Source organism: Phocoena sinus, chromosome 2, assembly GCF_008692025.1.
Source record: "Phocoena sinus isolate mPhoSin1 chromosome 2, mPhoSin1.pri, whole genome shotgun sequence".
NCBI lineage: Eukaryota > Metazoa > Chordata > Mammalia > Artiodactyla > Phocoenidae > Phocoena > Phocoena sinus.
The window spans coordinates 149,709,412-149,735,891 of record NC_045764.1 but is presented as its reverse complement, the minus strand read 5'-3'; the positions used below and the strand labels follow the sequence as shown (position 1 = coordinate 149,735,891).

The 26,480-nt window shown below is 41.8% G+C and overlaps 3 protein-coding genes across 14 annotated transcripts in view; 1 reads left to right on the top strand and 2 right to left on the bottom strand.

Moving 5' to 3' along the window:
• The window catches only part of LIN52 (lin-52 DREAM MuvB core complex component), a 119,609-nt gene extending 114,585 nt beyond the window's left edge, over positions 1-5,024 (bottom strand). For all 10 annotated transcript variants that reach the window (XR_004348545.1, XR_004348544.1, XR_004348546.1 and 7 more), the window contains exon 1: positions 4,840-5,024. Coding sequence is in view for 5 of the 10 variants with exons in the window: in XM_032623416.1 (XP_032479307.1) it covers positions 4,840-4,870 (31 nt within the window). In the remaining 5 variants the exon portion in view is untranslated. The remainder of the gene's footprint in view (positions 1-4,839) is intronic.
• Positions 5,025-5,376: 352 nt separating this feature from the next.
• ALDH6A1 (aldehyde dehydrogenase 6 family member A1) lies at positions 5,377-26,458 on the top strand. 3 transcript variants are annotated; one of them, XM_032621137.1, is made up of 12 exons: positions 5,377-5,505; positions 13,279-13,338; positions 14,367-14,441; positions 15,381-15,542; positions 15,771-15,849; positions 16,098-16,553; positions 18,047-18,168; positions 19,546-19,735; positions 19,947-20,128; positions 21,524-21,703; positions 21,948-22,046; positions 23,755-26,458. In XM_032621137.1, exons 6-12 carry the CDS (start codon positions 16,286-16,288, stop codon positions 23,857-23,859), a joined length of 1,146 nt encoding a protein of 381 aa, XP_032477028.1. In that variant the 5' UTR covers positions 5,377-5,505; positions 13,279-13,338; positions 14,367-14,441; positions 15,381-15,542; positions 15,771-15,849; positions 16,098-16,285; the 3' UTR covers positions 23,860-26,458. The 3 variants fall into 3 exon arrangements, with proteins under 3 accessions (XP_032477028.1, XP_032477026.1, XP_032477027.1); XM_032621135.1 differs by having other exon boundaries at positions 5,379-5,505; positions 16,251-16,553; XM_032621136.1 differs by lacking the exon at positions 21,948-22,046 and having other exon boundaries at positions 5,383-5,505; positions 16,251-16,553.
• BBOF1 (basal body orientation factor 1) overlaps positions 21,991-26,480 on the bottom strand; it is a 38,975-nt gene continuing 34,485 nt past the window's right edge. Inside the window, exon 12 of the mRNA XM_032621150.1 lies at positions 21,991-22,123. Coding sequence (XP_032477041.1) covers positions 22,079-22,123 — 45 coding nt within the window. The 3' untranslated portion in view covers positions 21,991-22,078. The remainder of the gene's footprint in view (positions 22,124-26,480) is intronic.

The following is a 26,480-nucleotide window of genomic DNA, read 5'->3' as shown; positions in this document are numbered from 1 at the left end:
GTCAAAGATGTGATCTTGAATAATCTCTTGCACAACCAGTTTCTACCTTTCTCTACTGGCTCAAACTCAACAGCAAGTAAGCCTGCTCTGGAATTTACCTTCTTTGAAGATACTCTTCCTTGACCCCATGACTTCCTCACTCCTCCTTCACTGCAAAAGTTCTTGAGTTGTTCCTCCTGCTGTCTCCACTTCCTCACCTTACATTCTCTCCTTAACCTACAACAAATAGGATTCTGCCCCTACATGTGTGGAAACGGCTGTTGTCAAGATTATCTATGACCTATGTTGCTAAATTGAGTGGTCACTTCTCTGTTCTCTCTTATGTGACCTCTTTGCAGCATCCACCCACTGACCACTCTCCTTCAAACACTCCACTTGCAGCTTCTATAAAACAATTATGCTGGTTTTTCTCCTTCCTCACCGACTCCGCCAGTCTCCTCTTCCACTCAGGGCCCACCCTAGGCTGACTTCACTCCCTACCAAAGTCTCCCAAGGAAATCTCATCTAGTCCCATAGCCTTTACGACCATTTATATGCCAATGACTTCATACTTCTACTTCCAGCCCTAATCTTTCCCTGGACTTTGGAGTTATATATCTAAGTGGCTACTTGACATCTCTCTCTATTAATATGTGTGAAAAACCATAATCCCCCAGTCTTCTCCATCTCAATAAATAGCACTACCGTCAACTCCAGTTCTCAAACCAAAAACCCAGGTGTCATCCTTCATGCCTCCCTTTCCTTCACTCTTCCACCAACCCATTAGTAAGTCCAGTAATTTGTCCCTCTAAAACATACCATGAAATCACATTAATTAACCAAGGAACCATAGCTTCTCTCCTGGACTACTTCAATAGCCTCTTAATAGGTCTCCCTGCTCCCATTCTTACCCCTCCCCCTCCCGACCCCTAAATCTACACTCCACAAAGTAGTCAGACAGATTTTTTTTTAAATGTCAATCAGTTCACGCCACTCTCCAGCTTAAAGAACTTCTTCCCAGCTAAATTCATGAATGCACATCTATTGTGACCTATAAAATCCTACATGATCCAGCCCCTGCCTAATTCTTCAACACCATTTCCTCTCCATTCTTGCCCTGGTACACAGTAGGTGCTCAATATTAATGACAACAGTTAGGGACTTCCCTGGTGGCACAGTGGTTAAGATTCCATGCTCCCAATGCAGGGGGCCTGGGTTCAACCCTGGTCAGGGAACTAGATCCCACATGCATGCCACAACTAAGAGTTCGCATGCCACAACTAAGGAGCCCACCTGCCACAATTAAGGAGCCCGCCTGCTGCAATTAAGAAGACCACCTGCCACAACTAAGACCTGGCACAACCAAATAAACTAATTAAAAAAAAACAAAACTAGAGTTAACATTTGTTGAGTACACATTGTGTGCTCGGTATACTAATTAGCTGCATAAATTGGTTGATTTAATGATATAAACAGTGGTTTCTTAACGTTTTCTGGGTAAGCCACATTTTTGAAGATCTGAAAAAAAAAGCTATGGACTCACTCCCCAGAAAACATACATATTTATAAAATTTGTCAACATGTGCTTTTCTCTAAACTACATTTTTTTCCCAAATATTCTAAGGGACCCCATGTTCATAGCAGGATTATTTACAATAGTCAAGACATGGGAACAACCTAAGTGTCCGTTGATGGATGAAGACATTGTGAAAATACACACACACACAATGGAATATTATTCGGCCATATATAAATGAGGAAATCCTATCATTTGCAACAACCTGGATGGACCTTGAAGGCATTATGCTAAGTGAAATAAAACAGAGACAGAAAAATACTGTATGATCTCACTTATATGTGCAATCTAAAACAAGCAAACAAGTAAACTCATAGAAGAGAGCTCACACTTGTGGTTACCAGAAGTGGGGCGTACGAAGAGGAGTAATTGGAGGAAAGTGGTCAAAATGTACAAACTTCCAGTCATAAGGTAAATAAGTACTAGGGATGTAATGATGACTATAGCTAACACTGCTGTATGATACACAGAAAAGTTGAGAGCAAATCCTAAGAGTTTTCATCAAAAGGAGAAAAAATTTTTTCCTTTATTCTTCTTTCTTTTCTTTTTATTGTATCATTATGAGAAGATGGATGTTAGCTGAACCTATATATTTAAGTGAATTTCCAATAGCATTCTAATTGGGAAAGAACTCAACTCTAATAAATTGCCTTAACTAAAGCATCTAAAAATGGCAACCAACCAAACAAACCAAAAAAAGCTGTGTGAAACACAAAATGCCCATTTTCGAATTCCCAAGGAATGTTACTGATGGAAAGTTCAACCATAACAAAATAAACTTATTGAGGGTAGGATCCAATAACCAACAAGTGTGACCCTATGATACCACAATCTGGGGCATAACTCAGACTCTACTGTGAGTGTTATTCTCATACATTAAGTAATTAATGGCTTTACTTAGTTCAATTTTCTCCTTTACAAAGATGTCCCAGCAATTTTAGCGTTAAAAAGAGAAACACTAGGGCTTCCCTGGTGGCTCAGTGGTTGAGAGTCCGCCTGCCGATGCAGGGGACGCGGGTTCGTGCCACGGTCCGGGAGGAACCCACATGCCGCGGAGCGGCTGGGCCTGTAAGCCATGGCCGCTGAGCCTGCGCGTCCGGAGCCTGTGCTCCGCAACGGGAGAGGACACAACAGTGAGAGGCCCGCGTACGAAAAAAAAAAAAGAGAGAAACACTAAATGACCTAAACTTTTTTTCATAGCAAGATAATTTAATGGTGATAATTTTAAATGTTAAAGACAGAAACAGGTGGAACACTAAAAATAGAAGTGAGAGAGCTAGGCAGTGGAATATTTTAGGATAAGATACTTATTTAGAAGCTAAATTTAAGTTCAAAGTGCTCAACTTGATTTTGTCAGATTAAAAAGATTACGGGGAGAGGGTGAAGCTCTGTAAAAGATGAGCATGAAAAGTTTTAAAAATCTAGAGTGCACATTGAGTGAGAGTGGATATGGCTAAAAGACCAAAGGAAAAAAACACATTTCCAGTATTCTTCCTGGCCAAAGAGAGGAAAAGAAATTGAGAGAAGACAGGGGAAAAATCAAACATAAGGAACAAAACTTTTAAATATAAAGACAACTTAGTAATAAGCTAAAATTTTTAATAGCAATTACTTCTACTTCTATCACTTGGCTGGTTTTTTTTAAAACTGTGGTAAGTTATACATAAAATTTACCATTTTAATCAGTTTTAAGTGTACAGTTCAGTGGCATTAAGTACATTCACATTGTTGTGCAACCATCGTCACCATCCATCACCAGAACTTTTTCACCTTCTCAAACTGAAAGTCTGTACCCATTAAACAATAACTCCCCATTCCCTTGGCTGATTTTTTAAACGCCTTTTTTTCCTGGGGTGGGGGGAAGGACATTTTAACAAGAGACCACCCAGGCAAAATAATCTCTTTTGACTCCCAACACCCATAATTTCTTATACAGTATGTACCTGTGCTCAAAAAACTTAAGACTCAGTTAAACTTAAGACTAAGTAATTTATTATTTATGCATATATCTAATCAGTCTTTCAATAAACGTGAATTGAAGGCCTACTGCTTGCCAGGCACTGTGCTAAGCCCTGGGATCCAACTATGAACAAGACAGACTTGGAATTTACAATCTGGTGTGAAAAGGGCAAAGTTAACATAATAACTATTCTGTCGATGAAGGTACAGAGAAAGGGAATAACGGTGAAGAAGGGCAACTCCAGATACTGTGTTCTGGGAAAGCCTCGCTGGGAGGTGACATTTAAATGAGACCTGAAACTGCAAAAGTGTTTACGTGTTTGATTAATCTTTTCCAAAGCACCTAGAATAACGCCTTTCATATAGTAGGATCTCAGTATAGCTTTCCTGGCCTCAATTTCCTCATTCCTGAAACGAACTTCCAAGATTCCTTCCAAACACAAAATACCTTTGTTTGACAGAAAACTAACTATCAGTGAAATGGACGCAGGGATGGAGGTGGTCGAAGCAAGAATTAAGTGAGTCCAGAAATGACTGCAAGATCCTAACCCTAAAGCAGAACGGAGCGCAAAACCCTGTGGGTATACCAAAACCACTCGATTACTATCTGAGATGACTTGCCTCTTAGACAACATATAAGCAGAAATCGTTCATTCACTCAGCCTTAAACAACACACAAAGCAGAAGCTACAGAGGTTGAGACGTGTGCATGACTACGCTAAAAAGCTCAATTCTCATTTTCCTCGGACTCTCACTGCGAGGGACCGAGAGGGTCTCTTCCTTAGCCGCCAGGGCAACGGTCCCAATCTAAGGAGACAGGAGAGAATCACGTTTCTCTTGCGGTTCAATCCCGGGATGAAGTCAGCCACCAACCCTAGCAAGCGCTTAGGAGAATCGTTCCGGATGCTCAAAAAGAGGAGAATCGACCCTTTAATGGGGCGCCCGGAGGAGAAAGCTACACTAAGGCGCCTCCTTTCCTCAGCAGTATCTCTTCCTCGGCCCTCAGCCTCACCCAAATGGGGCTTTAGCGTACTAAAGCGAACCAGGGCGGAGGACCAAGGCGACTCTCGTCCTTTTGCCCAGAAAGGGTCCCAAGCGGGTGCCCTCCTCCACCCGCCTGGTACATTGCAGAGAAACTGGGCACCTCCAGAGCCGCTGTGAAGAGCCAGCGAACTGAAGATGCACCCACCTCCCATGGAAAAGAAGTGGAAGGGAAAGGAGAGCCCACTTAAGATATGTAAGTTCGAGGGGCAGACGGAGAGTGGAAGTTCCCAGGAGAGCACAGAAAGAGGTTGCGGGCGAAGGGTCCCTAAACCGGCTCTTACCGTCTGTGGGAGACGCCATCTTCCAACCCATGTCACGTGACGTGGCCAACCGTCGGCGGGAAAGCAAGGATCCATAAACCACGCCCCCAAAGAGAAACCCTATCCCCAACACACGGCCTGGTCTAGTTTCCCCGCCCCATAGGGCAATGTTTCCGCGGCTCAGCCCCCAGTGCTAGCCATACCCCCTCGCGCCGTGGGTGAGGCGGAGCTACTGCAAAATTCTTGCAGGACCTTATTTACTTTCTTCAGTGGGTGGGGCCGCGGTTGTGCCTGTGGCCAATCCCGGTTCTGGGTTCGGGGGCGGTTTCCCCGTGTGCTCAATATAGAGTACCCAAGTCAGGGGCGTCTTCCCTACCTCCGCCAACAGAATTTGTTGAGGTGGAGGGGGGCGGCGAGAGCGCTATCACTTCTGACCAATCGCATACCACCAGGTCTGGGACTGAGGGTGCGGAATCAGGTGTTAGGACGAGTGATTGGCTAGGGGAAATTGTCCTTTCCACCAATGAGGAGGTGCGGCAGGATGGAGGGGAGAGGCCTGGCAGCAGTCGTGCTTGTGGACAGACTCAGACTGTAGAGGTGCGGGGGGCTGAGAAGAGGCAACCGAGAGCCATGGCGGCGGTGGCGGCGGTGGCGGCGGCGGCGGCAATGCGGGCCCGGATCCTGCAGGCGAGTGAGGTTGGCGCCAAGGGGTCGCGAAACTAGAAATTCGGTCCTTTCCGTCCGCTCTCTGAGCCAGCCCCTTCATGGCTGACCCTCCTGTGCCCATCGGACCAGTGCGGCCCTGTCCCACACCTTACTCAGTATCCGCCTTCGTTGGATCCAGCCCTGGACTATCACCCCTCTCCCTTTTATTCTTGAGACTCCCTCTTTCTGGCTCTGGTCCACTCTCCTCCTCCAGCCTTGCCCCGCCCCTGCCGTCACTCTCTTGCCCTCACCTCTATCGGTCGGCCCACCGTCTTTCCCTTTCACCTCTGCACCAGCCACCTCTCTGCCCCAAAAACTCCCCTTCTGGTCACCTTTCTTAGCATCCTGCCGGGAGCATCCAGATTGTTCCCTTCCCCCACCTTTCCCTTCACTGTCTACAGTCCGAGGTAAAGGCGGAGGTAGGAGGCACACGAGGGGCGAGGATCAGTGAATGAACTTTGAATCTCCTTCTAGAAGTGTACACTAGGTTTTCCCTCAAAGCAGCCATTTGCTGAGCTGTTTTCCCCAGCTATGGCTCTTTGTATTTTCCACAGGCTGTGGGCTGTGCCCTTGCTTGCCAAGACTTTGAGTTTAACTTTCTCTCAGCAAAGTTACAGTGTTTATGTTGGCCGTGAATAAGGACACATAGTTAATGCTACCAGTTTGTTCCAAGCATATGCAAAGGACTAAACATCTCTAAAGCACGTTATAGAAAATGGGAGCCAAGGAAGACAAGAAGTGTAAGTTCCAAGTTCCCACCCCCAAGTCAGCTCCTAGCCTGACTCAACTCTGCCCGTGGGGGTGGGGTGGGGAGATTAGGTCCTCTCTGAAGCCAGCCTAAGGATAGGAGATACAGAAGCTGCATGCCTGAGGCCTGTGATTTACAACTCTGTTCATAGCCTTTCCCCACCCCCACCCCCCCCACCCCGCAACCCCCTGTTGTTCACAGCCTTACAAGGACTTAGATTATGAGGCAAGCGTTACTACAGGCAACATTCTGGAACCTGCAAGAAGCAATTTTGCTTCTCTTACTCATTATATCCAGCCTGGGAACTTCTTCCTCTATATTGCTGGGCTGTTAGATAATATTAGTATTTACCAGGTTTCAGTGAGTTCTACTGCAGAGACCATGCATTTTTAAGATTCTTAGCAGAGTCGGCAAAGATTCCTGTTTAAATATGCTATTTAATGGGACATTGGGGAGAATGGGTTGGAAGCGTTTGTCAAATGATCTGGCTTTCCTCATATTTCTTGATGTGATCCTAGTTCTGATTTTCTAGGTTTGTTTGTTTTTTTGTTTTTTGTTTTTGTAGTAGAGAAACAAAGTTTCCATCCTATACTTTCCATTACCAACTTCTCAAACTCTTCTACTGAAATTGACTTTTTTCCTTTGCCTCCTCTGCCATCACAAGTCATTGAGAGCCTTAAGAAGCTATTTTGTCCCTTGCATCAAGGAAAAGAATCTCCCTTCCCAAGTACTTTATTTTAGAAATAGACACTATTTTCTGATTCATTTTAAGAAACTTCTGAGTTGACCTGGAAAGAACAGAGATAGTAATTCTAAGTCAACTAGGAGTTACTGTAACATGACACTTTGATAAGGAGTAGTCTAGATTCTGGCAGTCAAGATATTATCACTCCCATTTAAAGATAAGAAGACTGGTCTTGAAGTGACTCAATGACTTTCTTCAGTGATGCAGTGGAAAGAGCACAGGCTGCACAATCATACTTGGGTTCTATCCCAGCACCACCACTTCCTAGTTTTAAGAATATCTGTGAAGATTAGAATTAATATAATGAAGTAAGTTACCTGACACTAAAGGTCATCCAAAGTCTCCCAACTAGTAACTAATGCGGCTGAGAATTCAGGACTTACATCTTGGCATCTCTTTCTGTGTCAGGCACTGTCCCAAGCTTTGGGAAAGGAGAGATAAGTAAAATATTCACTGAAAACCCCCCTATTGTAATGCAATGATAAGTGCTAAACAGTAAGAGTGCACACAGTACTGTAGGAACCTAGGGAAAGAGCCCCAAATTCCACCTGTGCAATTCAGGAGAAGCTTCCAAAAGGGGTTGATCTGGATTTAAGTATTGCAAGAGTAGGAGGCCTTTAGGTAGAGGGGAAGAGAGTTCCTGGTAAAGGAAATAGCAAGTATGAAATAAACATCTAGAGAACAAGGAGTTTGGTGTGACTGGACATAGGATAGTTTTTTCAGCAACAGTACTAATGAGTGTGTCTTGGAAAATGAAGAAAAGAAAGGAGATCTAACCTTTCAAAACTATATGATAATGTTTTATTATACCAGATGCAGTGCCTTTTATACCTCTTGACAGCAGGGAGACTGTGTGCCAATGACAAAATAAAACTAAGCGGCCTAGGGCTTCAGTGGTGGCGCAGTGGTTAAGAATCCACCTGTCGGGCTTCCCTGGTGGCACAGTGGTTGAGAGTCTGCCTGCTGATGCAGGGGACGCGGGTTCGTGCCCCGGTCCAGGAGGATCCCACATGCCGCGGAGTGGCTGGGCCCGTGAGCCATGGCCGCTGGGCCTGTGCGTCCGGAGCCTGTGCTCTGCGACGGGAGAGGCCACAGCAGTGAGAGGCCCGCGTACTGCAAAAAAAAAAAAAAAAGAATCTGCCTGTCAATGCAGGGGACACGGGTTCGATCCCTGGTCCGGGAAGATCCCACATGCTGCAGAGCAACTAAGCCAGTGCACCACAACTACTGAGCCAACGCTCTAGAGCCCGTGCTCCACAACAAGGGAAGGCACTGCAATGAGAAGCCCATGCACCCGCAACGAAGAGTAACCCTCGCTCGCTGCAACTAGAGAAAGCCCGCATGCAGCAACGAAGACCCAACACAGCCAATAAATAAATAACTATTTTTTTAAAAAAGAAAACAAAAGAAAACTAAGTGACCTAGAATGCTCCAGTTGGCTTATCCGTGCATTTTCTGCCCTGTAAGAGAATCTACATGAAACAAAATTAATATCCAACAATTGCTTGATGTGTGCTCATTCTTTCATTCTGCAGAATATTACTGAGTGCTTACTCTAGTCCAGGAATGGTGCTAGGGGCTTAGGACACAACCATCTAGTGATCTAAGGGAGAGAGACTTAATAATTAAATAAGCTACTATTCCCTAGTGTGATATGAGAAATAGAGGAATTCGGGTGTTCTATGAACTTCATAATCAGGTACTTAGCCTAGACCAGAGATTGAGACTTAAAAACTTCCAACTCTGCTACTGCCCCTCTCACTCACAGGAGTTAATCTTGTTTTTTCTACTTCAGAGGAAACAAAAACCATTAGATGAGAATGTCCTCAACTTCCTGCTAGCAAGCCTACAGAACTGACCTGTACCTGTACCTGTACCCAAAGTGATAGGGAGCTAAGGAATAGATGTGAGCCAAGCAAATGGGATGAAACAATTCCAGGCAAGAGGGAGCAGCATGTGCAAGGGCAATGAGAGCACAAAACATGTTCTGAACAGCTGGAGCATAGAGAGAGCAAGGAGGAAAGCAACAAGCTAGGAAACTAGAGAAGTAAAGATACTATGTAGAGTCTTCTAAGCAACATCAAGGTGAGTCTTTATCCCAAGGACAATGGAAAGCCATTGGTAGGTTTTAAACAAAGGAGTGATCTAACCAGGTTTGTGTTTTAGAAAGACCCTCTGGCTATGGAGTGGAAACTAGATTCAGAAGGTTTAAGAATGGAGGCTGGGAGACCTGTTAGGAAACCATTGTTGAAGTCCAGGTGAGAGACAATGATGGTATAGACTTCGGTGAGGGTAGGAGGGGTGGAGAGAAGGGGGTGCATTTCAAAGACTTCTGGGAGGACAGATTGCCAGGACTTGTTTGATTCACTGAGGAGAGAGAGGGAGGAGTTGGGGTGACATTCAAGTTTCTGGCTGGGCAGCTAGGTGGATAGTAGCCCCATTTACTGAAAGGTGGGCTATAGGAAACAGAGCTGGTTGGTGGAAGGACGATGAGGTCAGCTTTTTCAACATGTACCTAAATAACATCCAAGTAGAGATGTGGTGAAGACAGTTATGTAGGTATTACCTGAAGAGGAAGATTCTGGTGAGGAATTACAGATTTGGGCATCACCAGGATCTAGATAATTAAGCCACTGGAGTTGATGAAATCACCCAAGGAGAGTTCAGGAACTCCTTGTTCAGGAACTCAACCATTAGAGGCCAGGTATAGGAGACTGAACCAGCATAGAAGGCATAGAAAAAGTGGCCCAAGAAATAGAAAAGATACCAGGGCATCACAGAATACACGTGGAGAGGGGATTCAGACAGAGGGCATGATTAAATAACTCTCCACCTCTGCTGAGAGGTCAAGTACAAGAAGGACTTGGAAGAGTCCATGGTATGGAGGAAGTCACTCGTGTTCAATCATAAAGCTTGGAGATGATTGAAGAGTTAGTGGGAGATGGGGAGGAAATTGGTATAGAGAACTCTGGCTATTGGATGGAGAGAGGTTTAAGGTACAGGAAAGAAAGGATCATTGATGGAGGTGTCCAAGGCAGGAGGAACAGTTCAGAGCACAGGTGCAGAGATTAACCTTAGATTACAGGACAGACACCTCTTCAGTCAGTCCACCTCTGTGCACCTCTGTCTCCCAGTCACTCTGTCCCTGTAAACCTTGGTAGCTACCTTCTCCACTATAAGAGAAAGAAAGGAAAAAATGATGGGTATTGGTCAGTTTTGTAGGCTTACTGGTAAGAAGTTGAGGAAGTTCCCATCTGATGGTTTCTGTTTCCGCTGAAGTAGAAAAAATAAGATCAGCTCTTTTTTTTTAATTAAAAAAATTTTAATTGAAATATAGTTGATTTGTAATGTTTTACCAATCTCTGCTGTACAGCAAAGTGACTCAGTAATACACATATAGACATTCTTTTTTTGTGTGTGTTTTTTTTTTTTTTTTTTTTTTTTTTTTTTTTTTTGCTGTACGCGGGCCTCTCACCGCTGCGGCCCCTCCCGCTGCAGAGCACAGGCTCCGGACACACAGGCCCAGCGGCCACGGCCCACGGGCCCAGCCGCTCCGCGGCACGTGGGATCCTCCCGGACCAGGGCACGAACCCGTGTCCCCCGCATCGGCAGGCGGACTCCCAACCACTGCGCCACCAGGGAAGCCCGACATTCTTTTTTTAATATTCTTTTCCATTATGGTTTATCACAGGATATTGAATATAGTGCCCTGTTGTTTATCCATCCTATATATAATAGTTTACATCTGCAAGATCAGCTCTTAAGAGTGAGAAGGAAAGGAACAGAGTTGAAAATTTTAAGAGAATTGTTAAGTTTTGAAATAGCAAGGAGTGTGAGCAAATAAGTATTTATAGTAATAACAACATGTAATAAGCACCAACTACTTGCTAGCTATTTTTCATACCTGGACAAGCTTGATCTCAGTAACTCTGTAAAGTAGGTAAACAGAATTCAGTGCCTGCCCTCGTGGAATTTATAGTCTTTGGGGTAACAAACAAGTAACTAGGTCATTACAACACAGACAGATAACCTCTTAGGGGAAATATTGGCTGCTATGGAGTACAAAAAAGGACAGCTAACCAAGTCTGGGGTGGGGGACAGTCAGGCAATATAAGCTGCCCAGTGGACCTTTCTTTTGTTCAGTAGATATTTACTGAACACCTACTGTGTAGCAGGTACTGTGTTGGTATTCGGAACGTGACTATAAGACATGGTGGTCTCCAGGAGAGTGTTGATGGTTTGAAATAGCTTTTGTGGGGACTGGGAGAGGAAGCAGACCAGGCATTTGGAAGGACTGTCTGCTGGCCCAAAGGACCAGCACCCTTTCCTCTAGACAGTGCTACAGGCACACAAACAAATTCTTGTACTTTATGCAGCCCTAAACTCTTTGGTTAACATGATTTCTCTTCAGACAAGGTAATAGATTATTAGATTGCAGCTTCCTTTTACAACCCAGTCTTGACTATTTTAGTTTGCTCACTTTGATTAGACTTCAGTATTTCTTATATCAACTTGCATAGCATATATACAAACTATTTTTTTTTAGAGAGTGACTTTATTGTAACTGATCCCCCCGACCCCTGCCATTTCCTGATTAAATCCTATTACCTGTATAACACATTCTTTTCCTATTAGGTACATGTGGCTTTTTTTTTTTTTTTAATTTATTTTTGGCTGTGTTGGATCCTCGTTGCTGTGCGCCGACTTTCTCTAGTTGTGGCGAGCGGGGTCTACTTTTTGTTGCAGTGCGCGGGCTTCTCATTGCAATGTCTTCTCTTGTTGCGGAGCACGGGCTCTAGGCGCGCAGGCTTCCGTAGTTGCGGCACGTGCGCTCAGTAGTTGTGGCTTGCGAGCTCTAGAGCACAGGCTCAGTAGTTGTGGCACACGGGCTTAGTTACTTCGCAGCATGTAGGATCTTCCCAGACCAGGGCTCGAACCCGTGTCCCCTGCATTGATAGGCAGATTCTTAACCACTGCGCCACCAGGGAAGCCCACATGTGGCATTTTAAAAAACAGCTTTATTGAAATAAAATTGACCTAAAATAAACTGTACATATTTTAAAGTGTATAATTTTTTTTATTTGTTTATTTTTGGCTGTGTTGGGTCTTCGTTGTTGTGCGTGGGCTTTCTCTAGTTGCAGCAAGCGGGGGCTACTCTTCGTTGCGGTGTGTGGGCTTGTCATTGCAGTGGCTTCTCTTGTTGTGGAGCACGGGCTCTAGGCGTGCAGGCTTCAGTAGTTGTGGCATTCAGGCTCAGTAGTTGTGGCTCCTGGGCTCTAGGGTGCAGGCTCAGTAGTTGTGGTGCACAGGCTTAGTTGCTCCACGGCATGTGGGGTCTTCCCGGGGTAGGGATTGAACTCGTGTCCTCTGCATTGGCAGGTGGATTCTTAACCACCGTGCCACCAGGGAAGCCCTAAAGTGTATAATTTGATGTTTTATTATTTGTATACACCTGTGAAGACGTCACAATCAAGACAGTGAACACATTGCCCCAAAACGTTTCCCTCTTACCCCCTTCCTCTTTTCCTCCTCCGTCATCTCTAGGTAACCACTCATCTGCTTTCTGACATTACCTTTTACATTTTCTAGTTTTATATAAATGGAATCATACCGTATATACTCTTTTTAAGTCTTAACTTCTTTCACTCAGTATAATTACTATAGTTATCCATGTTGCATACATCAATAGTCGGTTCCTTTTTATTGCTGAGTAGTATTCCAACATATGGATATACTATACTAGTTTCCCTATTCACCCATCCAATTGTGGACGTTTGCGTTGTTCCCAAATTTTAGGCTGTTACCAATAAATTTACAATGAACATTCATGTTTTAAGTATTTGTGTGGGCATATTATACATACATTTGACACTTGGTTATATACTATCTTATATTCAACACCTATTGTGTTAGAGAGCATCCTAAGTGTTATCTTATTTTTAGATTTATGGTGACTACATGTACCGGGCCAAAAATTAGAAAAATATGGTCTAATGACAAAAAAATATTTTTTTAACCAGGACTGTCCTGGAAATTGAGCACATGATCATTATGGTTTATTGTTCTCTCATAGTTTGCTGTGTCTCATAGTCTCACAACTTTTCTCTTTATAAAGCCTGTATGACCCTTGAGAGCAAACACCAAGTCCTTTTTCATATACCCACAGTAACTAGTATAATGTTAAGCATATAGTAGCCATTCACTAAATTTTTAATAATTTTCTGCTCTCATTTATCAAAATAACCATTCTTTTACCTCCCAGGTTTCTTCCAAGGTGAACTCCAGTTGGCACCCAGCATCCTCCTTCTCTTCATCTTCAGTGGTGAGTTTATTTGGTAATAAAGGCTGACTTCTGAGAAGGAATCCAGTATAATTTGGGGGTATTCCCATTTATCTTCTTTACATAATTATGATCAGAGTTTATCTGAAATTTTGTATCTTGGTTTTCTTATCTCATATTGTGTCTACTATGTTGTAAGCATTTACAATATTGCACGGTGGTCTTTATGATTACGATTTTTAATGGCTATATAATATTCTATCAAGTAGATATAGCCTGAATTAACTAATAATTTTTCCAGATAACATTTAGACTTATTCTGGTTTTCAGTATTATAAAACAAACATTTATTTATGTAGTTTTCTTCTTTCCCTTCTGAATTAGGATTACTGTGTCAAAAGGTACATTTTCTTGGCTTCTAGAGGTTTTCTTGAGCCTGCCAGAAAGGTTGTCTTCTTTACAACCTTTAGAGTTGTTTTTACAGACCTACTGTCTATCAGCCATTTGCAGTAACGAAACCTGATATATAAGGACTGGTGCTCAAAATCCTGTTTATATAGAAGCATGCACATACTGTAACATAGTAATCTTTCACCTTTTTTGGCCCACAGACCACTTTGAAAATTTAATGAAAACAAGCTACTTCTCAGAAAAACTACACAGATAGAAATGTCTTTTAAAATCTTTTGATCATAAAGGTAATGCATGCTCATGGTAATGTGACAGAAAGTCAACTGGGCCAAGACGTCCTAATAGCTAATCTTTGTTAACACAGAGTCTACTGCTTTTTTAGTATAAGCTTCTCAGTGGCATATATTTACTTGTGAAGTTCCACTGTGTGATTAGCAGGGAATTTCCCATTTACAGAGAGATCACAGTATTGAGAGGCTCTGCCCCATATTAATAAGCACTATAGACAAGTATATTGTATATCTCTTTCCTAGAGCTAACATTTCTAGAGGGCAGAAAATTCAGTTATCAACCCCAATTCCTTTTCTCTTTGTGAAAGAGAGAAGTAAAGCAACTAACTAATACAAAGTTTTGTGGTGTTTTTTGTTTTTTTTCCCCAGCCATCTGTAAAGCTTTTCATTGATGGGAAATTTATTGAATCCAAAAGTGACAAATGGATGGACATCCACAACCCCGTAAGCAAAGCTGCTTTGGGACTTAAATTTAACTAGCCTAGAATTCTGGGAACATGGTGGGAAAATAGGGACCTGGTTGTCTATTGTGAAGCACATGGCACTGCCCCTGCGACTATATGAAAAATGAAGAAGGTGGGGCAGGGACAAAGGATGATGTGCTGATTTTTAAAAAAAAAAAAAAAAATTTATTTATTATTTGTTTATTTATTTTATTTATTTTTGGCTGCATCGGGTCTTTGTTGCAGCACGCGGGATCTTCGTTGAGGCATGTGGGATCCTTGTTGCAGCGTGTGGGCTTCTCTCTAGTTATGGCTCACAGCCTCCAGGGCACCTGAGCTCTGTAATTGTGGTGTGCGGGTTCCAGAGCACATGGGCTCTGTAGTTTGTGGTGCGCAGGCTCTCTAGTTGAGGGGCGTGAGCTCAGTAGTTGCGGCACGCGGGCCTAGTTGCCCCACCACATGTGGGATCTTAGTTCCCTGACCAGGGATCGAACCTGTGCCCCCTGCATTGTAAGGCAGTTTTTTTTTTTTTGATTTATTTAATTTATTTAGTTTTGGCTGCGTTGAGTCTTTGTTGCTGCGTGCAGGCTTTCTCTAGTTGAGGCAAGCGGGGGCTACTCTTTGTTGCTGTGCGCGGGCTTCTCATTGCAGTGGTTTCTCTTGTCACGGAGCACAGGCTCTAGGCGCGCAGGCTTCGGTAGTTGTGGCACGTGGGCTCAGTAGTTGTGGCTCACAGGCTCTAGAGTGCAGGCTCAGTGGTTGTGGTGCATGGTCTTCGTTGCTCTGCGGCATGTGGGATCTTCCCAGACCAGGGATAGAGCCTGTCCCCTCTGCAGTGGCAGGCAGATTCTTAACCACTGCACCACCAGGCAAGCCCTAAGGCAGATTCTTTACCACTGGACCACCAGAGAAGTCCCTGATGTGCTGCTTTCTCCATCAGGCCACCAATGAGGTCATTGGTCGGGTCCCTCAAGCCACCAAGGCTGAAATGGATGCAGCAGTTTCTTCCTGCAAACGTGCTTTTCCCACATGGGCAGACACTTCAATATTAAGCCGTCAGCAGGTCCTGCTCCGCTATCAACAACTCATTAAAGAAAACTTGGTAAGAAATCTGAATGGTATAATTTTCCAAACTGTTGCCTAGGGGATACTTGTCACTCTCATAGAGGCACTTTTAGCTGCTCTCCCTAACTGTACAATACAGAGAGACATAGATCATGGCTCTCTCCCTCATAGTACTTCTCCCTGACTTTTATTCTTTTTTGGCTGCCTGAGAACTAACAGGAGGCACATCCTTGCGTTGGTTTCTATTTGTGTGTTTTCTCTCTAGAAAGAAATTGCCAGGTTAATCACGCTGGAACAAGGGAAGACCCTAGCGGATGCCGAAGGAGATGTATTTCGAGGCCTTCGTAAGCAGGGATTCCTCATGGGGAGTTCAGGGACATTGGGAAGAAGCAAAGGAAAATGAGAGGCAAAGACCCCAGATGGGGGATTGCTTCTTCCTTTATGTAGATTTTGCTATCCCATGATATCTTTTTTAATACTTATGGGAAATGACAGTACTCAGGTATCTGTGGGATTGGTTTACTTCATTCATTATTTTACTCAAATGATGTTCCAAATGGTATATGTATTGCACTTTCTTTTTCCCATTCAGATAATCTCACTTTACGCAACCCCTTCACATGGCAAGTCAGTGTTTCTTCCCTCTGTCGTTGGTCTTGCCACTCAGGGATGACTAGAGCATGACAAAACTAAATAGTGCACAGTGTGGAGAGTTGGTGGCCCGACTGCTCCTTCTCTGTTCCAGAGGTGGTTGAGCATGCCTGCAGTGTGACATCCCTCATGCTGGGAGAAACCATGCCATCCATCACCAAAGACATGGACCTTTATTCCTACCGTCTACCTCTGGGGGTGTGTGCAGGCATTGCTCCATTCAATTTTCCTGCCATGATCCCCCTTTGGATGTTTCCCATGGCCATGGTATGTGGAAATACCTTCCTAATGAAACCATCAGAGCGAGTCCCTGGAGCAACTATACTTCTTGCCAAGTTGCTTCAGGACTCTGGTGCCCCTGACGGAACACTGAATGTCATCCATGGACAACATGAAGGTAACTGCCTCTCTCTACATGGCACTTAATCTGGATACCAAAAAATCAAGGTGTTGAATCAGTGATGGGGTGTTTTAGGATGAAAAACCTAGGGATGAAGGGATTTACTAGTAGTAACCTCCATGTTTGAAGATAATGTTTGTTGATTGTTTTGCCACCTCTGTGCTAAGGTAACTAACTGGGGAGTAGCGGTGCTTCTTGCCCTACAGAATACATTAGGACAAAGAAATATGGTTAGGGCAAGATACAGATGAGATTAAAGAGAAGTTTTCATTTCAATATTGAGAGAATTTATAAGGTTATTTAAGTCAGACTTTATAGATCTCAGAGGTGCTGAAGTCCTTCTGATTCATATAATAATAGCTAACACTTGAAAAGTGCTTCTGTGTTTCAAGCACTGTTCCTAATGCCTTCTATATATTTGTTCCTAATGCCTTCTATATATTATCTCATTTAGTCTTTACAACAGCCCTTTGAGGTAGGTACTATTATTTTCCCATTTTACAGATAAGAAAATTGAGGTATAATGAAATTAAGTGATTTGCCCAAAGTCACGTTGCTAGAAACTGTCAAAGTCGGGATGTGTATACTTAAGAAGGCTGACCCTGGTTTTTACTTTTTTTTTTTTTTTTTTTTTTTTTTTTTAAATTTTTATTTATTTATTTATATTTGGCTGTGTTGTGTCTTCGTTTCTGTGTGAGGGCTTTCTCCAGTTGCGGCAAGTGGGGGCCACTCTTCATCGCGGTGCGCGGGCCTCTCACTATTGTGGACACTCTTGTTGCATAGCACAGGCTCCAGACACGCAGGCTCAGTAGTTGTGGCTCACGGGCTCAGTTGCTCCGTGGCATGTGGGATCTTCCCAGACCAGGGCTCGAACCCATGTCCCCTGCATCGGCAGGCAGATTCTCAACCACTGCGCCACCAGGGAAGCCCTGGTTTTTACTTTTAAACACTATGCTCTATTGCCTCTCACATGAGGGCACAGTAGTATCTGAGAGTCCCAGTATAAGTGACAGTTGAGGAAATATCACATTCGTAAAGGACAAAAGGAAGAGTTGAGTATTGAAAGGCTATTATTTTGGAGGAAAATAGGAGTTGTAGCCTTCAGAGTTAGATTAAAAGTAGAAATTCTGGACTAGCAAGTGGGAAAAATAATAAAAGAGAAGAGGTTAAATAAGATTTGTAGTTTAAAGAATTTAAGAGACGGACTTCCCTGGCAGTCCAGTGGTTAAGACTTCTCGCTTCCACTGCAGGGGACGAAGGTTAGATCCCTGGTCGGGGAATTAAAATCCCACTAGCGGTGGAGCGTGGCCAAAAAAAAAAAAAAAGAATTTAAGAGAACAAGGACAGAACTCCAAAATGGGAATCCAGGGTAGAAAAACAAAAGTATGAAAACTTCTCATTCATAACAGTGAGAAAGGGAGAAATTTGCTTTGCTGAGAATCCCACAGCCCTTTTATCCTTTGTGGTAATCATTTATTTTCTTCTTAAAGCTGTAAACTTTATTTGCGATCATCCTGATATCAAAGCAATCAGCTTTGTGGGATCCAACCAGGCAGGAGAGTACATCTTTGAGAGAGGGTCAAGACATGGCAAGAGAGTTCAAGCCAATATGGTAACTTCTTATTCCTTTTTCCCCCAAATTCTGTTATATGTATTAAAATTACCTAGAAAAAGCCCCTCAGCAGAGGGGCCACTCATCCCACTCTAATGCCAGTGTTTCTTTATTCACAATTCATCCTAGTTGTCTTCCCTTTAACCACGAACAGTGTGATGAGTTTTATTCTCTGTCGCTTTAATTACCTTTTATCTTAACCAGGTAATCTTGGTGATAAAGTCACATTTCTCCTTAAGAATGATATTCAAATTCTTTGGGCTTCAGCAGTAACTGCCAAGTTCTGCTTCTGGCCCTGTTTCTTCCTTCATACCATTCTTCCAGCTAGACCCCATCCTTCCTGCCTTTAAGGCGTATCCTAACTACTAATGTCAAAGATATGATCTTCCCTAAGAGCCCAGACTATTTAAGGCTCTGGAAAGAGCCAGATATCCCTGTATGATATATGAGTGTGGTTTACTTGGCTGCATAGTTTTGCTGTTCCTTAGTGACTAGCTCCTCGCCAAATACTTGGCAATTCTTTCATACTAAATATAATGTCCAGTTGCTACTTTCTTACCCTTCCACTAATGTTGCAAAAAGGGTAGCCACCTATGTACAGGCTTGGAGACTGTTCATGATATGCACATTTGTTTCTTTTCATGGCTGGATGTGTTTTGGCCAATTTGATTTATGCCCCTCCCAGTTCACTACATATTTCTTGAATGTATTCTGTGTCTAACATTATACTATGTGTAATGGGATACAGTTAAGTAGCAGACAAGGTATCTATTTATGTACTCAACTATAGCTGTACATGGAAACATGTGGAAATGACCATATGTCAGTCCCACATAGACGTTTATGAGGCTGTGTATCTAGAAGCAAGCCAATTGGGAGAATTTCTTTCTGGAAATTGTGTATCAGGAGGCCTACCTCCTATTTTGCCTTTCAGCTGGCTACTGGCAGCTCTATGTTTACATTGCTCTTCATATAACTGGAACCTCTGACAAACAACAAATTCTTTCCTAGCTAACTTAGGAAAGAGAAGGGAGTTCTCCTTGGCTCCTGGATGCAGTGTTTAGCCTGTCAATTTAACCAAACGTGATTGAGGCAGTGTTTTGTTTTTGTGGGGGGGCGTTTGATAATGGTTTTGATCTAAATAAACACCTAACAGCTTTTCAGCTGAGGAAGTGAAGCAAAATTAACCTGGAGACTTACTCAGTGTTACCAGTACTTCAGCAATATCAAAATGATAATAAGTCTATTTTCAAAGCAACACAGGATAAATTCTTGAGTCCTTTCCTTCAATTCTCATCTGAAATCTCAGGTTCTTTCATTTCTTAGCCAAATTGTATTTTGCCAAGGAAGATTCATGTACTTTCTGTATTTCCTTAGGGAGCCAAAAACCATGGGGTAGTCATGCCAGATGCCAATAAGGAAAATACTCTGAACCAGCTCGTTGGGGCAGCATTTGGAGCCGCTGGTCAGCGCTGCATGGCTCTTTCAACAGCGATCCTTGTGGGAGAAGCTAAGAAGTGGCTGCCAGAGCTGGTAGAGCGTGCCAAAAAGCTGAGAGTCAATGCAGGTAACCAGTTATCTGCCCGGCTTCTTTAGACTTTGCATCTGTGGCACTAAGCTCTTGATTTTCGCATTGGCCTTGTCCAGTGGGAGCAATCATGTTTATTCTTACCATTGTCTCTCTTTGTACTGTACTACTTGTCATTTGGATTCATCTTTATTTAGCACTCATAATTTATGTTAATGAAGACCTGAAATACTTCTGTGTTATTCTACAGGAGACCAGCCTGGAGCTGATCTTGGCCCTCTGATCACCCCCCAGGCAAAAGAGCGAGTCTGCAATCTGATTGATAGTGGAACAAAGGAAGGAGCTTCCATCCTTCTTGATGGGCGAGATATTAAAGTCAAAGGTTATGATAATGGGAACTTTGTTGGGCCAACCATCATCTCAAATGTCAAGGTGAACAACTCTGGATTATTTATTTTGCAAATATATAATTTTGCGAAATTAGCTAAAGGCGCCTCATTCATCTAATTTATTATAAATGAAGACATTTAATGACTAGAGACCTCATCTCTTGCCAGAATTACTCAGTTATTTTATCTCAAGTCTGAATGAGTCTCCCATCCTGACTTCCAACCTCTTTCCACTATACCAGTGGTTGGATAATTTTACATTAAGAGCTAAAGAGTAAATATTTTTGGCTTTGCAGGGACAAATAGTCTCTGTCACAACTACTCGACTCAGCCATTAACATGGTGTGGTTGTATTCCAATAAAACTTTATTTATGGACAATGGAATTTGAATTTCATATAGTTTTAGGTGTCATGATTGATTTTTTTCAACCATTTAAAAATTGTAGAAACCATTCTTTGCTTGTGGGCTGTACAAAAACTGGCAGCAAGCCACTCCAGCTCACAGGCCATTATTTTGCCAGTTCCTATCTTACATTATACTTCTTACTTGTTTAATGTTAAATTCTTCTTCCCTCTCCTTCTTACTGCCTAGCCTATAGCTATTGCAGTGTCTCCATCAATATATCAGCCCCCAATAGTTATTGAATACCTACATCTTCACCAGAAAGTGACAAAAGAAAAAGAATTGGTGTCAATTTTTATTTTTCAAAACTGAAAGTTGCTCAGCTAAAATGACAATGACTCCTCAATGACGATATTGAGGAGTTTTTTTGAAATTCACATATCCCCACCAATCCTATTATAATGCTGAATAGTCAAGAGCTGAATCTAAGTGTAGTAGAAATTATGAGATTTCTTGCCACAGAGTCATTGAGGAAGAATCCACTAATCAGCAACAAACACAGCTGACCAGCTGCAGTGGTAAAAGATGTTTTCAATGTTTAATGTGACCTGATACCAAAATAAAAATGTACAGACTCATTTGGGAGGCAAAGGAACAAATGAGAAAAGATTGTTTATGTTACAGAAAACTTAGCACAGGATTTCTTTAAATAGAAAAATTCTCCTGTGGTGTTTTTAATATATATTTGATTTATTAAAAAAATGAATTTTCAAGTAGTTTTCAGTAAGATAACAATTGGATAAACAAGTAATATAGGCATAAAACAGGAAGCTAGTGATGGGTCATGAGACCTAAAGATACAGTGCTTAAAGAAAAGGAGTGTAGTTCTATAGTTACAGTAATAGGAATTTCAAGTTATTTATGATTGGCAGCTTGGAAGATGGAACACAGCAAGAAAGGACTTTTTTTAATAGGTGATTTAAAATGAAAAGAGATTATTACTGACATAAAAGCTACTCATTAAGCAAGTGGGTAATAAAGTACCAAATAAGCAAAAAATACTGACTTCTTTTCTGCTACATCACTCCCGGCAGCCAAATATGACCTGTTACAAAGAGGAGATTTTTGGCCCAGTTCTTGTAGTTCTGGAAACAGACACTTTGGATGAAGCCATCAAGATCGTAAATGACAACCCATATGGAAATGGAACTGCCATCTTCACCACCAATGGAGCCACTGCTCGGAAATATTCCCACCTGGTAGATGTCGGACAGGTTTGTGAACAGAATTCTTAGGATATTCTTGTAGCCATTTACTGTTTCCTATGTAAGGGGAGAAGGTAAACAGCGATCAGTCACTGCCCCTCTGATCTCCCTCAGGAATAAAAGCTCATGGGATGCAGGATCGGGTGGAAGGTGGGTAGTTAAAATTGGTCTCTCTGATGCCAAGCATTTGGGCTTCTAAATGGAAAGTTCCTTTGTTTTTCTTAGTATTTGACGTGGATTTGTTCTGCTTTAGGTCGGGGTGAATGTGCCCATTCCAGTGCCTTTGCCAATGTTCTCATTCACTGGCTCTCGAGCTTCCTTCAGGGGAGACACCAATTTCTATGGCAAACAGGTGACTTTAAGTTTAAAAAAAATTTTTTTCCTCTAAGAAACTGTCTTGAACATATTCAGGAACAAGTCAGTAGTTCCCTAGAAAAGATATAAAAGTTAACAAAATTTTGCCAATTCCTGAATAACTCAAGGCAACACAGTTTTTGGGAAAGAGCATGAGTAAATCCAAGCCTTTGTATATGTCCTCTCCTCTGCCTGTGACCCTCTCTTCCTGTATCCCCCCTTTCTCACCCCTTTTCATCTGACTGTTAACCCCCAGTTTAAAGTGTGGACTCCTCCAGAAAATCACCTCTGGCCACCACCATCCCCTTCAGTGTTGGGTTGGGTATGTCCTCATGTGCTCCCACTGCACACATTGCTCCCGTAATAGTTACTCATTTACTAAAAATTTTATTGAGCACCTTCTGTATATTAAACCCTATTCTATAATAAAAATTATATAAATGCAGCACCGAACAAAAAATAAATAAGTAGAGCAGATCTGGAACCAAATTACCACTATTATCACATCCTTCAACTGGTGCATATATCCTAAAGCAAGAACAGGCATGGCATGTTCAAACAGCAGAAATGGGCTGGAGCACAGTGAGTGAATAAGGAAGATAGTGGTAAGAGATGAGGTTAGAGAGGTAGGCAGAGGCAAGTCATGTAGTAGGACTACTTAAGCCATGTTAAGAAGCTCTCATCACACTGTAATTATTATTTACTTATCTGCAGAACGCGGCACAGAGCAAGTACCCAAATACGTGTTGGACAAATGGGCTAGTGAAAGTTCTTTGTAGTCCCACAGAAATACAGCCATCTTGGGACCTTCAGTAAAAAATTACTTATTTTCTATACAGGTCTCCCTTTTATAGGTTAATAGTAAATTAACAGTGGGATTACACAGCAGGCTATGACCGTGTAGCCAGCTGGTTAAGAAACACTGTTTGGAGGTGGATTATCCAGTTTGTGCATTAGTCACCGCTTTTGTAAAATTGACTAGTTTGATACTATTAAAAATTTCTTTCAAGGGAAGCAGAGTAAAACTCTTGCTTAAGATAGTTTGTTAGTTGCGGAGTTTTTTTCCTGCTATGTCTTTGTTTAATTACTCTAAGTTACTCTGGTGAGTGAGGCTTCTTAGAGTAAAAGACTGACCTTATATACAGTTTGAAGTCTTAAATCCTTAGGTACTTAAATTGCTATTTTGCACTATGGAAAGAAGACATAAAAGTATCATTCTTAACATAATAAAATGTAAACTTCAGTTGTATCTTATATTGAAAGTATGTAATAATCTCTAAAGTTGTTTTCACTATATTAACATTGCCCAGATTTTGTCTAATAATTCTAGAAGAGTATTTTAATCAAGCTGGTGTGTTTTTTTCTAACAGTATCCTTCTAGCTTGCTAGTAATTTTATGTGTTAGATCTGCAGTATATTCTCTTTTACTCAAGCCTATTCTTATAAAATAAATACAAGTTTAATAGTTTACCTTGTTCAATTTTTCCATTTAGATGTGCCAGGTAATATGCTAAATGTTTTACATAAATTATCTCATGAGCAATATATTTAATTTTGGTTGCACCTATTCCTCCAGTAGGAACGTGAATAGCATTTCATAGCATCTCCTTCAAAAGTGATTAAATAGAGGAATCATGAAACCCCCGGGCATATATGATAACTCTCTCTTTCTCTCTTTTTTTTTTTTCTTTCTTTGTTCTCTTTAGGGCATCCAGTTCTACACTCAGCTAAAAACTGTCACTTCACAGTGGAAAGAAGAAGATGCTTCTCTTTCCTCACCTGCTGTAGTCATGCCTACCATGGGCCGTTAGAAATGAGTTTGTTCTGGACTCAGTCCATCCTGAGTAATTGCCCTTTATTCTTGACCAACTCCAACTGCCAACTTTGCTCAGATCAGATCCCTGGGATTGGAATACTATGTAACTAAAATCTTTCACAGGACCATTATCCCCTGTTAAGTAGTTAATAGGGAGACTCCTAGTGTAATTCTGAAACCAGATTTTCACTTGCTCTTCATAATTTTATTTTTGAGGTCACTGTTCTGTGAAATGCTTCTCTGGAATAAGAGCTTAGACCTGATTTCTAAAAATTTTCCCCTTTTCTGATGACTTGAAGGAAGAGAACATTAGTGTGTGTAAAGACGATCTTCCAAGGAAGAGGATCTCTTGTATGGGGAAATAGGTCAAAAATAATTCACCCTTTGGTTGATCGTCAAACACAGCCCCACATAAATGCCAGTGGGTGAGGCCTCTCTGCGAAGCTTTGCTGAGCCTCTCATTTATCCCACACCACACAAGATATAATCCATCTCTACTTATCCCACATATGTGACAACTGCTTCTGTCTTTTCTGCTGAATGCCACTTTGTCCTAGTGACTCATGACCACTAATTCTATCATTGTCACTGTTCCTGCTCCTTAAAACCACTTCCCAAGGATACCTCAGTATGCATTGGATAAATTAACTTTTTGTGGTGTGTGCCAAGCGTTAAATTTCAGGGTTTGCTTTAGCAATCAATTAATGCTTCAGTCATTAATTCAGATGCCAACAGGATTTTTTTAGAAAACTATTTCAAAAGTTATATCAGGCCCAGAAATCAAGGGGTATTCCAAACCATGAAAGTGAGCAAGACTCTTTTTTTTTGATGCTTAACAGGATCTCATGTTTATTGAGAAGTGATTAATGGTAAAGAGAAAGGCAATGCCCTTTCCTCATTGGCTGAATGAGAAACTGAAGAAACATTCACTACATGTTTTACAATATTTTTCTCTTCCAAAATGCATTTCTATAAACAAGTTTTAACCACTGTTCTTAGCTTTGAAATCAAATTAATGCTGAACTTAATCAGTATAATGTATAAGAACAGAACATTTCTTAGGACTCCTAGTACTTTACTTTGAGTAACAAAGGGTCCGAGAAAATGAACCACCCTTAAAGATACAACCTTGGGTGACACTGTTAAATTCTCCAAGACAAAAATTCTTCCTAAAAATGTTCTTCCCATTTGGAAGGGAAAAACCAAATTCCTACTTCCTGGGGTGGAGGCTCAAAACCTTCAGACTCAAATGTTCTCCAAGTATGTGCAAGACTGTTCCCTAAAGTAAGTCTAACCTGATATTACTTGTCAAAATTTTTATATTGTTCTTTCCTCTTGCCTGCATTTCTCATTTGTGATACTTTTTTTTTTTGCCATACGCGGGCCCCTCACTGTTGTGGCCTCTCCCGTTGCGGAGCACAGGCTCCGGACACGCAGGCTCAGCGGCCATGGCGCATGGCGCAGCCGCTACGCGGCATGTGGGATCTTCCGGGACCGGCACGAACCCGTGTCCCCTGCATTGGCAGGCGGACTCGCAACCACTGCGCCACCAGGGAAGCCCTGTGATACTTTTTAATGAAAGAACCCTAATGTAAAGTAATTAACTGGGGCCTAAGAAATTTCAAAGCTTTCCATGTGTGAAGTAGTCAAAGAAATGCTTTGACAGATTCTTCTGCTACCATTAATTCAACTGTCTTTATGCTTTCTGTTTCTTTGCTATAGCTCAACTTTAAGTCAGAACAGAAATTTATGTGCTAAACAGAATAGATTCTGTCTTTTTGCTCTAGCATGCCAGTTGAATCCTGTCTTTCTGATCTGGTCTTCACCCATTGACCTAGGAGAAGGCTTCTCATTTCTGATAGAGTAGTCTCTGGTCCTCAGCCAGATGACATAGCTCATTTATTTTTCTGCTTCCTCATTAGTTACGTAGATAATGCTAACCTATTCCATGGGGGTTATTTAATGAATTAAGGATGGTAAAAACCTTGAAAATGTTTGTGCGCTCTGTGGATTTTAGGCTTATTACTACCACCTGTTGGATAGAACGTCAAAATCTTTAATCACTTAAGGTGATTGAACTTTAATAAAATACATTTATGACCCTCCTGGCACTTTTTTTTTTTTTGGATTTGCCTGCCTAAAGGTGAGGCAATAGAAATTTATAATTTCATAATAGAATGCCTCTTGTTTTATCTCTTATCACAGCTGACAACTGGTAGTAATATTTAATCCAGTCCAACAACTACAGGCTGGGTTGAATAAAAGGTCATATTGTCTAAATTCCAAGTGGAATTAAATATAATCACAGAGACTCCTAAGTTTTCCTTACATTTAAGGAAAATTACTTTTTAAGAAATGCTAACTAATCAGAATTGTGCTGCTCTAATTGGAATCAACTCATTTGGCTAGGTACTTGCTACTCAGAAGAGTTTCTAATTTCTTAGGTGGAAAAAAATCTGTACAGTTGTGTTCATGCTAGTAGCTGCTAAAAAATTCAGTATTTTCTTTTTGCTCTGATGTGGCCTCACTGGAAATTTCTCACATTGTACTAATTGATGATGTACAACAAATTACAAGTAAAAAGCTCTTAAAAAGAAAACCTGGCTTTTTTTTTTT